This window comes from Mixophyes fleayi, chromosome 4 (assembly GCF_038048845.1).
Source record: "Mixophyes fleayi isolate aMixFle1 chromosome 4, aMixFle1.hap1, whole genome shotgun sequence".
NCBI lineage: Eukaryota > Metazoa > Chordata > Amphibia > Anura > Limnodynastidae > Mixophyes > Mixophyes fleayi.
The window spans coordinates 330979004-330996790 of record NC_134405.1 but is presented as its reverse complement, the minus strand read 5'-3'; the positions used below and the strand labels follow the sequence as shown (position 1 = coordinate 330996790).

At 41.9% G+C, this 17787-nt stretch overlaps 1 protein-coding gene across 1 annotated transcript; it reads right to left on the bottom strand.

The window, feature by feature from the left end:
* Positions 1-7863: 7863 nt before the first annotated feature.
* Positions 7864-9486, bottom strand: LOC142150222 (E3 ubiquitin-protein ligase TRIM11-like). Its single transcript, XM_075205429.1, is given in 2 exon segments — positions 7864-8022; positions 8025-9486. Coding segments are annotated over 2 exon segments (1500 nt in total). The 3' UTR covers positions 7864-7984.
* Between the last annotated feature and the right edge of the window lie 8301 nt (positions 9487-17787).

Below are 17787 nucleotides of genomic sequence, written 5' to 3'. Positions count from 1 at the left end.
AGCAGCAGAGAGAAATAAAAGTGAAAGTTTTGACACTCAGACACCAGTGAGTGTGTTTTATATATTTACACAGGGAGAGGCTGCAGTAGTTAGGAAGATTATATCTTTATTTATTTACAGGCTCAGTCACACTATAGGGCATACTTACCTACTTTCTGTATTCTGATTAAGGGAGATGGGCGTGACTGGAGGGCGGGAGGAGGCGGGGCGGGGCAGGGCAAGACAATGACGTTTTGTCGCGGGGGCGGGGCCAAAATGCCGCGATTCTGGCTGAATCGTGTCATTTAGCGGTGGATGCAGCGGGATGCGGGAGATTTGCCAGCTCTCCCGGGAGCCCGGGAGATTGACCCGAATTTCGGGAGTCTCCCGGACATTCCGGGAGAGTTGACAAGTATGCTCTAGGGGACCATGCACACAGCAATCTGACACTGTACCTGACTGTCAGTTCTTAGATTTTGCTATACATAAACTCTGACATGCAGGGCCATCTTTTCCATTGGGCACGATGGGCAGCTGCCCGGGGGCCCCACAGGCAAGGGGGCCCCATAGGCACGGCTCTTAATGAGAATAAATAATCCTGCAAAAGAAAAAAACCTGCAAAAAAAACCTACAAGGGTCACTGAGCAAGTACATCTATCTATCTCTATCTCTATATATCTGTATCTGTATACATCTATATATCTATATCTAGGGGCCCCGGTGCACTGCTTTGCCCAGGGGCCCATAATGTTGTTAAGATGGCCCTGCTCACATGCAGGACCCTCTCTATCCTCTAACATCTGCACCTTCTTCATTAACCTTGTATGTTTTTTGGTATGATTTGTTATAGTGAATGTCCGGCAGTGCATATTTTCTTAAGACTTCAGCTAAAGTCCCATTGTCGTATTCTCCACCATTGTCGGATCTCAAGGCTTTTAGTTTCAGACCCGTTTGAGTCAATACAAGGTTCTTGTATTCCGCAATTTTCTCTACGACTTCACTCTTAGCTCTTATGAAGTAGACATGTGTCATCCTAGTGGCATCATTAATGAGTGTCAGGAAGTATCTGTAACCACTGACCGATCTCACCTTCATTGGACCACAGACATCAGTATGCACTAGAGTTAGTGGTGCTTCAGCCCTATTTGCTGATTTTGGTTAAGGGGAAACGAGTTTGCTTACCCTTTATACATCTCTCACATGTCGGTCTCTCAGAACTGTTCACAGTGATCCCTGTCACCATCCCATCAGCGAGTTTCTAGACGTCGTCGTGTCCCAGATGACCCAGTCTCTTATGCCACAGGTCCATTGATTGTTTAGTATCTGAAGCTGCCATCGTATGACATTCTTCTGTGTCTAGGACATAAAGTTGGTTACACCAGGCTGCTGTTGCAATTACAGTACCTTTCTGGTTTTGAACCACACATTTGCCCTCTGCGAATTGGACCTTGTAACCTTTTCTCTCTAGGATGCTTATAGCAATAAGCTTGGTTCCCAACTCTGGTACATACAGGACGTCTTGGATGCCTGTAGTGACAGTTTCACCTTTTATTCTTAGAGATGCTCAGGCTCGGTTCCTCGTGAACCAAACACACCTGAACTTAGGGGATCCGAGTACCGAGCGCGGCTCGGTACTGTCACGCGCCCTCGGAATTGAAAACGAGGCAAAACATCATTGTGACGTCGTCGGATCTCGGGAGTTTTGAATTCCTTTTTAAGATCCAACATAGCGAGGGGTGGGAGGGAGGTCGGACCCCCATTTTTCTTTTCTGCCACTGCTGTGTGCCAATGTGTCCTAGATGTGCTAGGAACTGCCGTGTGTTTCAGTCATTGCTCTGTCGCTTACCATCCAGCCAGGTCGCTGCAGTATTTGTCCGAAAGTGTATGAAAATAATATTGTGACCTGTGAGGTGGTCTAAATTGACTGCAAATGACTTAAAATTAGTGTTATTGAGGTTAATAATAATGTAGGAACAAAAAAAGAGCAAAATTATGTGATTTTAGCATATTTTAGGATTTTTTGTAAAAAATCCAAAACCAAAACACATGAGGGCAGTATTGCCAAAACTCGAAGCTAATCCAGATCTAAACCCAAAACCAGTTCACGGGGCTCAGTGAGCATCTCTAATTCTTAGGCGCACTGTAATTGTCCTGACTTTCGATGCACTTTATCTCCAATTCCTTTTACTGTAACGGGATCACATGGTTTCAGCGAACTGAACCATTCTTGATTGCAGCTGAAATGTCTAGTGGCCCCGAGTCCATACACCAGTCCTTCTTATGACTGTCTGCTACATTCAATGCCGACTCATTAGGTTTTTCACACTTCTTCTGCTGCGCACCACTTGAATCTTTCAGCCCACATTCAGATGCCTTGTGCCCCATCTTCTGACATATGAAGTATTTATAGTTGGGCTTTTTGGACTTCGTACCTTTTGTGAGTAGAGCGGTACTCTCAGTATTTACCTCAACAGGAATTCTCTGTTTGAATTGCAGCAGCTTAACCATACTTTAAGTCCAGGAGATCACTGAAGAGGGGTGTAGGGGGAGGGCTGAAGGGGGCGGGGCTTTTTACACTGGTAAAACGACCCAAAGCAGGCATTACGTCACTAGGGGGGCACATTGCCGCTATTCCATCACAATAAATGGTAATAGTAAATGTCCCCCTCTCCCCTCCCCACAAACACAGTTAATGTCCCCCTCTCCCCCCTCCAATCACAGATAATGTCCCCCTCTCCCCCCTCAATCACAGTTAATGTCCCCCTCCCCCCCACAATTAATATCCCCCTCTCTCCCTCAATCACAGTGAAGGTCCCCCTCTCCCCTCCCTCCCCCTCCACAGTTAAGGTCTCCATCTCCCTTTTTCCCCCCCCTCCACAGTTAAGGTCTCCATCTCCTTCTCCCCCCCTCCACAGTTAACGTACCCCTCTACCCCCCCTCCACAGTTAAGGTTCCCCTCTCCTCCCCCCTCCCTCCACATTTAAGGTTCCCCTCTCCTCCCCCCTCCCTCCAAAGTTAAGGTCTCCCTCTCTCCCCCTCCCTCCACAGTTAAGGTTCCCCTCTGCCCCCCTCCCTCCACAGTTAAGGTTCCTTCCCCGCGATGCTGCAGCTCCCGGTCACTGATACACTGGGAGCGCAGCACTCAGTGATGACATCCCAGCCTATCAGAGCCTGGGAGGCGGAGCTGCAGCATTGCAGAGAAGAAGGTAAGAAGAAAAAGGGGCAGCATGGTCGGTGACTGAGGAGAGGTCTGTCGGGGCCCCTCACAGCAGTACTGGCCATACCCCCTTGATGGCGGCCCTGCTCGCAAGTACCCAATTTAGTCCCGTACAGTGTATGCCTCAAGTTTATCCTTCTCATCAGACCTTTGTCCTTGTAAGCAGCAGGGGTGGATATAGAAAACTACTGTACCCGGGGCGATTTAGGGGGGAAGCGATTTAGGCCCCGCCCCTTTCTAACATCTTAGGCTGCCGACGGCTGCACACTATGTGCAGGTCCGTCCAGCCGTGACAGGCAGGGACTGTCGGCAGCAAGTGTCTGCTAGGGGGGGCGATCCCCCCTGGATCCGCCACTGGTAAGCAGTTTGCAGAGCAGTCCACATCTCACTTGCTGAATCTTTATCATTAATGATAGAATACACGTGCTGTTCTACAGCTAAGCCAATGGTGCCCATGGCTCTATTCACCTCATCAGCAGTTGGACAGGTCTTCTGGATCTACTGTGACTTTCCACAACTTTTCCCGCATTAACTGCATTTGCAATGCAAATTTCCACATTGCATAATTCTCAGAACCTTTTAACTTAGCCAAGTTCATACTGGTGCCTGTGCTGTGCATTTTTCTTTGTGTACTGAATAAAGGACTATTCTGCAGTATGTCGGCTTCCTTTTATTCCTTTGTACTTCTGCTACCGTTATTTACGTTTAAGCGTTTACTTTAGCACACAGTGCTGGGCCCATAACCTGTTGGTTATACCTTCTGATGTTATTAAAGGTGTCAGCAGTGTTAAGGTGGATGTGAAGCCACAACGCTTTTAAACTTAAATAGGTTGCTATTTATTGCACTTGAACAACAGTAGATATATACAGGTACTGACAGTAGTTGTAGACTTGTTAGCAGAGCAGGCAGTCAGGCAATAACAGTATTATGCAGTACATACTTGTATATGTATATGGTGGTATACATGCAGTTATAATACTCTGGTATGCTGAAGCACTCGCTGCTACACTGCACGTCCGTGCAGGTATTTGTATGTGGGCACAGACTCCTCTATTTGTATCAGAGAGCATTCGGTCAGCTTCTGAGAGACTCTGGGGTCTCAACTAATATACAGTACACGCAGCTACTTGCTGCTGCGTCCTTTCTCTATATCTGTATATTGGAAGTGCGAACTTACAGTTTGACGGTCTGCGAGTGCGCTACTCGGACATTGTCAACTTTGCCCCACTTCCTCCTAGACCACCGGGGAACTACAGGTACCAGGAGACAGGGGACGGAGCGGAGCGCTCCCCATACTAACAGTTACTTCTCAGAAGTCATTCATGTCTGCTTTGTAGTCTACATGCAGGTTGCGGCATTGATACTGGTTCTGCCAAGTAATACAGTTTGCAAGGTGAACCTCTATACTGTATAGCCCTTATTCTCACCAAGACTGGGGCTCAAACTGATTCACAGACCTCTGCTGAAATACATTCCAGCACAATAAGAATATCAAGGTTGCAACTGGTGAACTTTCTTACCTATATCACAACACATAACAGCTGCTGTTAACCATAAGTCCTTACAATGTAACACCACTAGAGGGCGACGGAAGCTAAAGACTTACTTAAAGCACTCATTCTGCAGACATTTTAAGGATCTCTTAAAGGAAGGAAAATACGGCCAAACCTGTATAGTTTGGAGCAGAGAAGAGAACGGGGGGACATGATAGAAACTTTCATATATATGAAGGGTTTTAACAAGGATCAGAAATTAAACATTCATCATAGGAAGAGAAGTATTAGAACATGAGGACATGCACTGACACTGAAGGGAAATAGGTTCAGAGGAAATGTGAGGAAAAATGACTTCCCAGAAAGGGCAGTGGATAAGTGGAATAGCCTCCATCAGAGGTGGTAGAGGCCAATACAGTAGAACCTGCTGCAGAGGAGCAAAAGACAGAATGGTGGAAATATAGGGCCTGATTCACTAAGGAACGTAAATGACAAATTTGTGTGTATCACCCGCAAAATGACTCTGCGCATGCACAGAACCGGACCATATGACACAGAACACAGCCACATTCAATCCATCTTCGAGAGCAAAGGCCACTTACTACAGGCTACGATTTTGGGAAAGGGACGGGGTGGGTAAGAGGCGTTTGCCCATAGCCAGTGTACAGTAAGGGCGTTCAAGTCACGAGTGCATGCAATGGTGTTCTATTCAAGCTCTGGCCATTTCTAAGGCACTTGTTTCTCAGCCGTATCTATTGCTCCAGCTACAGGTCTAGTCTAAGTGCCGATTACTAGTGATGACGGCTGTCTATGCAGCTATAACATGTGTTTGCAATCAGGAGCAACTGTAAAATTGTATTTTATGTAGAGTACATATTAACTACATCCTAATGAATACATTTCATGGCAAAAAATAAAACATTTATATTCTTATTTTTACTATTTTGTCATTAACGACTCTATTATTATTATCAGGTGACATTAACTGAATTTGTTTTTTTGTACGTTCTTTTGAGAATTTATTTTCCTCTTATGTATTGGACGTATCCTGCAGTGTCTTGTGTAGCAGAGCAGAGCAGACTTACACCCGTATTCATCACCACACGTATATTCAGATCCGCTCCTTGTTGACTTCGGGTGTACGTATACCTGATCTACATGCATTTTAAAACAAACTTTGCGCTCAGTGGGCCCGATTCATTAAGGAAGGTAAAGCAAAAAATGAGTACGTTTTCTCCTGGACAAAACCATGTTACAATGCAAGGGGTGCATATTAGTTTATTATTTTGCACATTAAATACTGGCTGTTTTTCAAGTAGCACACAAATACATGATAGCTTTATTTTTACACTGAAATTTAAAGTTGATCTAGGACATGCCCTTCCCCCAACTATAAATCTGTCCCCACATTTTAATTTAGCTCTCCTTCCAATGCAACATGGTTTTGCCCAGGTGCAAAGTTACTCATTTTGTTTTCTTTCCTTTCCCCAATGAATCAAGCCCAGTATGCGTGCCTCAGGCCCATTGAGTATAATCACTGACACAGGTATTTCATATATTTTATTCATCTTTGTAATACACAGTATTCAGTGTTCAGTAATTTCGTTTTAAACAGTTGGATTTACTTGCTCTTTAAAATTGTAATTTAATTATATCACCTATAGTAATTGTCATTTATGACTGTGTAAAGTGCAATTCTGCAGTGGCAATGCTCTGTCATGTGACTACTCTTCAGTGTCTAGCTTTAGGGGGAAGGGCAGGGACTTGCAAGCAAAGATCGGAGCATCAGCAGGGGTGCAAATTTTGTTGCGGCCAATTGGAGGCTTTGGACGGATCGGGATGTTGATTACTAAGTACAGATTAGGTCACTAGTGCACCTACATTTACACTGAAGTTGAAAAACAAGATTTAGCTTTGCAGGATGAGATGTGTAAATGAAAGGAGGTGATCAGGTCACATTTACAGGGAAGTCACCGACTGTTCAGGAGGGGTCAGTCTCTTTCTCCTCCACCTCTCAGCTCCCTGAGATCTCGGCTCCATCTTATACTTATAATGGGGAATCTTTGCACCCAGCAGTTGCACCTCTACAGGACAGTATATTTGCAGGTCCACATCAACCAATGTAATAAGAACACAAATGCGACACATGTAATAAAGAGAGTCTGACAATAACGCTTATGATTGGTTGTCCAGGGAAAAGGGGTGTGTCTCTGATGTTTGAGTGGCAGTCGGCAGCAGTTTGCAGGTGAGTTATATATTTGTAAATTTTTATTTATTTTCACTGTTTGCTTTTTTCCGTTTAGACTACACCAGATCTAGAAAAAGAAAATTTTCTTTTATATTTTTTATATTTAAAAAAGTGGTGGAGAACGTTTTTGGGGAGTTTTCCATTCAACTGAAGTGTATTTGAAAATTGTCCTATTTAAAGTATAAGGGCAAAAGTTGGGGGGACTAGATTGGAAGAGGTCACTTCCGGACAGCACTGGGGTCTTTTGGCACAGTTGGAAGACATCCACACACACACAGGCTGATAGCGGTCATCCTCTGACCACAATTACTGCCTAGTAATGAGCATAACAATTTCTATAGGATGATTCCTGGCATCTCAGTCCCAATACATGGCTATACCGCAGCGTGTGTGTCTAGCATTAGTATTTACCTGTGGGGGAGGAAGTATACGGGGGGCGCTCTCAGTTGTATCAGTCTCCCTAGAGCACAGGAAATTCAGTCACCCAACACAAGAAGTTCCTGGCAGTTACAGTACAACCTTATTATATGTATTTATTCATTTCTGCAAGTTAATGGAAGCTATATTATTCACTTACTTTGATAATAACAATTGACACTCTTAGTAATAATAATAATAATAATAATAATAATAATATGGCTAAAATAATAGCAATCATTATCACTACATTACACAAAGTGATTCTGAGAAATAAAACAATTTATAAGTTAGCTACACACTGGCTGAGAGATAGGTATTACAGCCAAAATAGCAGATAATTTAATTGATCAAAATCACTGCTAGACACAAATCTAACACACCAAGAGGACAAATACGGGAAACTTGGACACAATACCTAAAGCAATACAGGAGGAGCTCAGCTGTAGCTCCACCCACTACTTCATCCTATTGTCTGACTGTTCCACCAATCAGATTCCCTTCCATGTTATGTCACCAGTTTCTTGGCGGAATTCCTATACTAATACTTTGGTAATTTCTCCCAGCTCCTGACTCCCCCAGATATCTTTATACAACCTTCCCCTACCCGTAATGCAGCATGAAGGGGCTCAGTGAAGGTGGCAGTGACGGTGTGTAAGTGTCTGATTGGGTCACACAAAGCATAGAAGGACAGCTGTCCAGCCTCATAATCCAGATATATCCTGAATCTATCACAGGGAATATTGTCAGTTAACTGGATACCTTTACTGTCATGTACCACTAAATACTGATTATTATACCTCATCAGACTCCAGGACTTGTTATTATAGCCAATGCCTGACTGAAGTCCTCCCCTCTCTATACTGGGATAACACATCCCTACCCACCACCACCCTGATTTATTAATTTCCACTTCCCAGTAATGTCGTCCTGAGGAAAATTTCCTGGTGCTTAATACCTGTTTATACTTAAATTTCTCTGGTGTTTCTGGACGTTTCTGGTTTATATCTGACCAGGATGCAGTTTTTCTGTCATCTGATATTTGTATATTATTACCAGCTGTGTTTACATCCAGTAATATGTCTGTAGCTTCTGGTACATAGATTCCTGTATTTATACCTAGAATTATCTCAGATAATGTATGTAATGTCTCTGAGATGAGACCCACATCCAAATCTCCTACACCATGAACCTGGTCATCATGTCTCTCTCTGTCCTCAGTATCACACAAGTCACCTGTGTCTGGTTCCTGTAAGACAGTCACTGGATCAGACATGTTACACAGCTCCTCAAAGTGACGCATCTTCCTGGACAGCTCGTCCTTCTTTATTTCCAGCTGCTGGATCAGATCAGAGACTGAGAGTGAAACGCTCTCTTCCTGCCTGGAGATCTCACTCAGCACTCTCTTCTCTAGTTCCTCCAGCTGTCTCCTGATGTCTCTAAACAAGGTAGTGACTCTCTTTGTTACACCTGCTGCTCTTTCCTGATCTTCTGTCCTGCGGTCCTGCAGACTCTGGACTCTTCTCTCAGTCTCCTCTCTCTTTGTGGTCAGTTTCTGCAGAACATTTCTAAGTTTCTCCTTCTTCTTCTCAGAGGCCTCATCCAGCATCTCCACATGGTGTCCACGATGTTCTCCAGTCAAACTGCAGGACACACAGATACAGACAGAGTCCTCAGTGCAGTAATGCTCCAGAATTTTCTTATGGACGGAGCATTTTCTGTTCCCCAGGGAAGTGGTGGGATCAGATAAGACATGTTCTGCTGACTTGCTGTGTATTCTCAGGTGTTTATCACAGAGAGAAGCCTCACAATGCAGGCAGGATTTAGTAGCAGGTACAGGAGAGTCCACACAGTAAGTACAGAAGATCCCAGTCTCCTCCTGATCTGGCTGATTAGACAAAAATCTCTCGACTTTGTTACGCAGAGTTTTGTTCCTGTGCAATGCAGGACGCTCCCGACACTGTGCTCCGCATTCAGGACAGGTATAAACTCCAGACCTCTCCTGTGTATCCAGCATATGATGAATACAGACCCGGCAGAAGTTGTGTCCACATCTCAGTGATACAGGATCTGTATAAATGTTCAGGCAGATGGAACAGTCCAGCTCCTGTCTCAGATTAGCAGACGCCATCGCTGACAGCAGAAGAGAGAAATAAAAGTGAAGGACTCTGACACTTAGAACACAGTGGGTGTGTTTCACATATTCACACAGGGCGAGGCTGTGATTGTCAGTAAGTTTGTATCTTTCATTTTTTTACAGACTAAGGCTAGGTACACACTACACAATTTTCCGACCAATCTGTTAGCTACAACGATTGTATCTACGACTGAAGGTCTGATCGGTCGGGCGATTCATGCTTACACACTGACACGATTTACCTTCAGATCTGTGCTTTTCATCTGGTCCTCTAGTCATTTAGAGAACGGCAGCACAATACAAATTCATTAATTCATTTCTGCCACACTGATTAACCATCTTGTTATAACTATCCACATGTCCTTACTAATTCCGTTAGCTTCTGTACCTCTGAAACTAAATATTCAGTCTCAGTAGGAACAGATGAATTCTTCAATCTACAGCACTCTACATTTATTCACATGTTCATTGCCGGCATCGTCTGAAAAGATCATGACTGTAAACTCTATGGAGATCATGATCGTGAGGGCATACACAATCACATACTCCGCAGGATCGTCAGGCGGTGGGAACGACATTATTAAACAGAATGAGCAACCAAATGAAGCGATGATCGGTACTTTGGAAGAACTGTCGTTCATCGTGTAAGTATACACACTAATGCGATATCTGGCCGAACGGTCGTTTATCGGGTGATTGACCTGATAATTGGCTGAAAACCCTCCAGTGTGTACCTAGCTTGAGTTACACTATAGGTGCCAATACACAGAGCAATCTGTCCGCTCTGTCTGACTGCATGATTTCAGGTCCTCTCTACCCTCTCACATTTGTTTTTAGGTAGGAATCGTTATTCTGAAGGTTAGCGGCTGCAGTTTTGTGGCACCTTACAAATAAACAATGATGAGGATGATGTTAATACTAGAGATGCTCAGGCTCGGTTCCTCAAGAACCGAACACACCCTAACTTAGGGGATCCGAGTACCAAGCCGAGCCGTCTCGGTACTTTACCGTGCCCTCAGGATCGAAAATGAGGCAAAACATCATTGTTACGTCGTTGGATCTCGGATCTCGCGATTTTTGGATTCCTTTTTAAGATCCAACATAACGGTGGGTGGGAGGGAGGGCGGGCCCAAAGACAATTCAATCTTGCACCATTTTTCTTTTCTGCCACTGCTGTGTGCCAATATGTCCTAGATGTGCTAGGAACTGCCGTGTGTTTGTGTCATTGCTCTGTCGCTTACCATCCAGCCAGGTCACTGCAGTATTTGTCCGAAAGTGTATGAAAATAATATTGTGATCTGTGAGGTGGTCAAAATTGACTGCAAATGACTTGAAATTAGTGTTATTGAGGTTAATAATAATGTAGGCCCAAAAAAAGAGCAAAAATATGTGATTTTAGCATATTTTAGGATTTTTTCTAAAAAAATTCAAAACCAAAACACAAGAGGGTGGTTTTGCCCAAACCAAAACCAAAACACGAAGCTAATCCAGATCCAAAACTAGTTAACGGGGGTCAGTGAGCATCTCTAGTTAATACATGTACATATATTGTGCCAGAATCTAAAGAGAGTTCTAAAAGAAAGATGACATTTAGTGTGTGCAATAATCATATGGATGAAGATTTCATAATCTATTTTGTTTCTGTTACTATACTGTATATACAGGCACATTCAAAATGTGGGCTGATGTGTTTATTTATACCACTACAATTACTATGCATACTATAATATAAAAGTAGCCAGACATCAGAGTAATAATCTGATTATACAAAATATAAATAATTACCTTATCAATAAATCACATAGAGACAGTGCTTGAGAAATCCAGCAGGAGAATATGCAGTGTGAATTGCAGCCATGTACCAGCTAGCATGTCGCATAAAAATTATATTAGTATGTTTCACGCCACATTGGCTATTGGTCACGTCACATTGGGGGGTACTACTTCCCCCGGGGGCTTGCCTAGCACTTCTGAAGAGCTAGGCCACCCACAACATTTCTGGCAGTCGAGATTAAAGTCCTGACCTGACCTGTGTGACTCTGTGTACCTGTGTGGAGGTCAGGGAGAGGACTAGTGATGTCACGAATCTTGTGTTTAAATGTCTTATCACAGAAGAAGAAGAGATTAGGGGAGGGGATTAATCAGAAGGGGGTTGGCTCTGTAGCCCGCGTGGGAAGAGGAGAGAGGTGGAGAAAGGTGATAAAGCCATAGAAGAAAAATCACAATTAAACAGCACTTTATTGGGTGGAATATGTCACATATTCACTACCTGTATGTGTGTAACTGTATGTGTAAGATGCTCACTAGCTTAATTACAGACTGAAGACTGAACGAACAAAGGAAATCCCACAGGGAAGTAAGTTGTGTTAGATATGTATGTTTATATACCTATCCCAGCATTTAACTAAATATTTTAATAGGGAATGTAACCCCTGACAGAGCGGATTTCTGTTCAGAGAGGCCGGGACCTAGGAGTGTAGAGACCTAACTCTAGTTCCAAGAACATACTTTCCAACAGGGGTACACTCTCTTCATAATAAATCCACTGCTAACTGGGCTTACATGACAGTAGTGCAATATAGTGAGGAAGCTGAACCTCTATACTGTATAGCCCTTATTATCACCAAGCCTGGAACTCACAGACCTTTTGTTACGATCTGCCTCTGACTGCAGTACATCACCCCCTCTTTGGATTCTGCCTTGACGGTTTCAGATCCCGCCTGCAAGGGGTTAAGTTCTCATCATTTGTCCTGGATCCTGAACATCTGTGCCTGGCCTTTTTTAAGACTGCCTTGCCAACAGTCTTTTGCTAGTTCAATTGTTTGTTGCTCCTGGTCTCTGTTAGTACTCCTGTGACCGTGCCTGATTGATCTCCTTGTATCTGACTCCTGTTTTGCTTACCATTCTTGCTCCTTTTTTGTGACCCTGACTCCTGCATTGTTGACTTCGATTCTGGCTTACCCCTTGTTACCTTAGTGGATCTTCCAGCATCTAACCCTGGCTTGCTGACTCATCTCCTGCTTCCTAGCTAAACCTGGTAATCCTGGTATCCTGTACCTGCAGTTCTCCAATTGTGCCTGGTATCCACAGTCTTCTGCTTCCTAGTTAAACCTAGTAATCCTGTACCTGCAGTTCTATAATTGTGCTTGGTATCCAGCGACACCTGCTTCCTAAGCTAATTCTGGTTTCCTGTGTACTGCACCTGCATCTCTCCTATCTATCCCGGTATCCTGTATTCTCAACATCCTCTCCTGTAGGCTCCTTCCGTGGATCATCCAGTTTCTGCTGCGAACAAAATTTATCTATTCCATACCTGTTGTGCCATGGACTTGTGCTACTGAATCTACCATTGCCTGCATATAGTATTAATTGTGATTATATAAAACTGTTTTCATTTTCAACAAACTCTCTGTGGTATTCATAATTGAAACCCTAACACCTTTCCTTAAATAAACTCCAGCATAATAATAATATCAAGGTTGCAACTGTTGAACCTTCTTTCTTATATCACCTTCTGCTGCATAATGTCTAACGATGCTGCTAACCTTCAGCTCTTACCATCTACTGTCATTAGAGGGCGTCAGAAGCTAAAACATTACTCATTATGCAGCTTTCAAGTATGTTTTTTTAAGAAAGAAAAATAGATAATGGCCAAATCTTTTTATTGATAATATAACTTCAGCATGCTTCTTTGTCATTAAATATTTCCTTTGAGGACTATAGGAATATCAATCCCAAGACCTTTCAAAAAGCTTATTCTGAATATTATCATACTATCTTTCAAATATACACCTCTATATTTGTAGAATTCTCGCCTTTACATGTTCTGAACATGTCTCAATGATAAAAGAAAATAACTCATTTAGATACACTGGGCATTTTTACGAGAAAAGAAAAATTGACCGTAAACTGAAAAACATGAGGTCCGAACTGGAAACCAGAAAGAACAGATGGAGAACCAGGAAAATCACTGAACATAATAATATCAGGAACAAAAATATTGCAGAATCCATAATACTGGATGATCTTCCCTGTCCCACTACTGTGGCAATTATAGATCCATCTCTCTACTAAATGTTGATCTCAAATCATTTGCCAAAATTCATATTACCAATAAACTGAGTCTTCTAACCCTCACGGTGGCCTTGAACACAGTATAATACCTTTGATAGAGATGGATGGCTGTATAAGCATCAAACACTGTCTGCTATGGCCATGGGGGCCTTTAATAAGAGGTGTAGCCACTCTTTATTTGAATACAAAACAGCTTGTGTCCTAGCCAATGTATTTAAATAAACATCCTTTCAAATACATAATGGCACGAGGTAAGGCTTCCTTCCGACTCCACTCATCTTTGCCTTAATGATGAAGCCACCAGATTATGTCAAAAATCCAGACATATCTGGAATAAAAAATGGCCCCAGGGAGCATAAAATCTCTCTTTATGAGCCATGATGTCTTAATGTCCATCAACAATCCCCACATTTCCTTTCCTAATTTTCTAAGAAATCCATTTGTTTAGTACAGTATTTAACTACAAAGTCAATGCTAGTAAATATGAAATTTTAGATTTGCCCCCTGACATTCTGCAAAAATCTGAAATCTAATGATTTCCAATAGCAAACCCAAAATCTAAAATAGCTGGGGATATAGCTAACAAAGCTTGCAATCAACTATACTCTATCAATTTTCCATCCCTGATAGAAATGCTAAAATCACACTTTGCAATTTGGAATAAATTATTAATATTTTACACCGGTAGAATCACATCTATAAAACTGCGTCGTAGAAAAATTATTTTTCTACGACTTTTGAACCTCTTTCAAACCCTTCTGATCACTGTCCCTGAAGTGAGGTACTAGTGCTTCAGTGAAATTGGTTTCACTGGATAAATACCTTTTGAAAGAAAACCAGCTAAACAATTACACTAAGTTTGTTAAAATATATTTCATTTTGTTTGGTTGTTTTAAACATCTTGCTTTTAGTGGATATAAAGTCAGTGTAGTCATGTTTAATTTATAATATAGATATTTGCAAGATTAATTGATATCAATCAAAATTACTTTGAATTAATTAATATGATTCCTAATAATTAGAGGGAAATACTAAGAAGTTAATCATAGATCGCATTCCTTTGTATTAATTTATTGAGATAACAGTAGATATCTAACTATATTAAAATAAAGGAAAACAAACAATAAAAATGATTAATTTCTAGTATTAATCATATACAAACATATATACACACTAAAAAAAGTTATTAATAAATGTGTTTACTATAGATAGCTAATATTTACTAACAGTAAGAGCTTTCTTGTATTAACATATTAGTTATGTCACCATGGGTGATGATAATAAGATGCTATATAAAAGGCTGAAATACAATTTCTAATCATTGCATGTAGATAAACTAATGCATCATCCCAATATTTTGCCAGATTGAATCTACAGTGTATGTTCCAAGTTTGTGTATAGATGCATTAGAAACTGCCCCCACTATAAGAATCAATATGACATTTTTCCCTGCCCTTCCCTCCCCTCTGTTTTTTCAATTATTTCCTCCACTTCTTCTTGAAAGGTCACTAAAAGTTTATAAGATGTTAACAATCTACGAAACATACAGCTAGTGTGCACCAGCTGCACGTTGTCCATAGCAGCAAGGTGTAGTGTCTATGGAGTGTTTGTGTCTATGGAGAGGATTGAGAAAGGGAATTCCTCAGCAGTGCAAAGTTCTGTGTTCTCATCTCATTATGCACAGAGCAGAGGTCTCAGGATACTTCCCTGTCTGTGAGCTGATATAGGAGGGGTCATGTAAACAAGAAGTGAGGGTGGATCAGTGTGGGGAGACTCCAGGCTGTGAGTTAGTTGTTCTGAGTGATTAAGGACTGATTCTCCTTTTATCAGATGAGGCATATTCTCCTTTATTCCCAGTATGGCAGTTGTAGTTCCACTCAGTGGCGCACGCAGGGGGGGGGGGGGTTTCTGAGTCTCCAAAAACCCCCCCTGCGCTATCTAAATGGCCACTATAGTGGCACTGTCTTATACAGCAACCGCGGCGCTGTCAAAGAAGCGTCCGCGGCGGTGCTGTAGTGTATACAGCACCGCAGCGGACGCTTCTTTGACAGCGCTGCGTCTGCTGTATAAGACAGCGCTGCCTAAACGGAGCTGCTGCGCATGCGCAGTAGCTCTCGTGCGGGTTGGGTTTTTCTTTTTTGGGTCGGGGGGGGGGGCCTGCTTGTCTTAGCACATGAGTAACTGTTTGACTGAAAAATGTTCCATTGTCTATTGAAAAGTAATCCAAATGCAATAGTTCATTTATACAAAATATTTTCATGCATTAATAAAGTTATTAAGGATTTTATCTCCATTCTTTTTTTTGCAAAGAAATTGATGAGAAATTATATAATGAGACTGATGTCCCTTAAAAACGTTTAAATTTCTTATCTCTGACAGCCCTTAATAGAGTAAGGCTGAGTACACACTACAGGGCTTTCAGCTGATTATCGGGTCTATCACACGATAAACGACTGTTCGGCCCGATATCACATTAGTGTGTACACTTCAACGATGAACGATTACCGTTCCAAAGCTCATCGTATTGTTTCATTTGATTTTTAAACCGGACTAAAAATCTCGTTCAACAATGAAACGATGTCGTTCCAATCCTGCAGTGTGTACGCACTCAGAACCGGCAGTGTCCATAGATCTCTATGGAGTGTGCAGAGTCACCATCTTTTCAGCCGATGGTTATTACAGATGAAGAGCACAGATCTGATGGTAATTGCGTAAAACATGTATAGTGTGTACACATGAATTGGCATACTGAACGGGACTTTTTTATTTTCAGTCGTTGGTAAAATCGTTATAGATAACACATCAGGAGAAATTTTCTGCAGTGTGTACCCAGGCTTAGGGGTATATGTACTAAACTTCGGGTTTAAAAAAGTGGAGATGTGGCCTATAGCAACCAATCAGATTCTAGGGCCTGATTCATTAAGGATCTCAAATGAAGAGGATTCTCATTTCAGTCTCCTGGACAAAACCATGTTACAATGGAAGGGATGCAAATAAGTGTTCTGTTTTACACATAAGTTAAATACTGCCTGTTTTTTCATGTAACACACAAATATTTGATAGCTTATTTGTACACTGAAATTTAAAGTTGATATTTGCGTGTTACATAAAAAAACAGTCTGTATTTAACTTATGTGTAAAACAGAACACTTATTTGCACCCCTTCCATTGTAACATGGTTTTGTCCAGGAGACTGAAATGAGAATCCTCTTCATTTAAGAACCTTAATGAATCAGGCCCCTAGTTATCATTTATTTAGTACATTCTACAAAATGACAGCTAGAATCTGATTGGTTGCTATAGGCAACATCTCCACTTTTTCAAACCCGCAGTTTAGTAAATATACCCATACTTGCCAACTCTCCCGGATTGTCCGGGAGACTCCCGCATTTTGCGAGAGTCTCCCGGACGAGTGTGGCAATCTCCCTGATAGGAAGGGGGAAAAATTTAGTTTAAACGCCGCGATTCACCCGGAATCGCGGCGTTTAGCCCCGCCCCCACTGTAAAATGACGCGATTTGCGTCATTCCGTCACGGGGGGCCGAAATGACGCGATTTCGCAGCCCCGCCCCCTACACGCCCACGTCCCAGCCGGCATCTCCCGGAAAAAGAAAAAAAAATGTTGGCAAGTATGAATATACCCCATAGTCTCACTTCCAGTGAGTCACATTGTATCACAATGTCTGGGGGAGGCTGTCCTGTGCCCTATTTTGTTTCAGTAGATATGCTGCCCTAGGAATTAGTTGTGAAGGATAATAATATGTTAAACAGATAATAACATATTAAACTGTGCCACTGTAAATTCACTTACATTGGAAATTGTTGTAGGGACAAATCTTAATCAAAGGTTTTTCGTTCTTAATTGATTTTCCATGATTTCAATACAATCATATAGATTTGCTATGTTATCTCCATGCTTAATTATTGTTTTCATGTCTGTAAAATGGGATCTATATTTATCAGGAAATTTCAGCATTTAGTATATTTTGAACATAATCTAATACAGTCATTAATTCTGTTCTCATTGCAGATATCGTAAGCAGAGTCTCTGATAATGAAGGTGCGGATGAAGCATTTGGATACTCCATGTCAGAATCACAATTTACACTGTTATTAATACTAATGCAGATAAAATTGTAATAGTAATTTTTATTATTATTATTATTATTATTATTATTATTGTACAGTGGGATTCTGAGAAATAAAACACATCAAACACCAA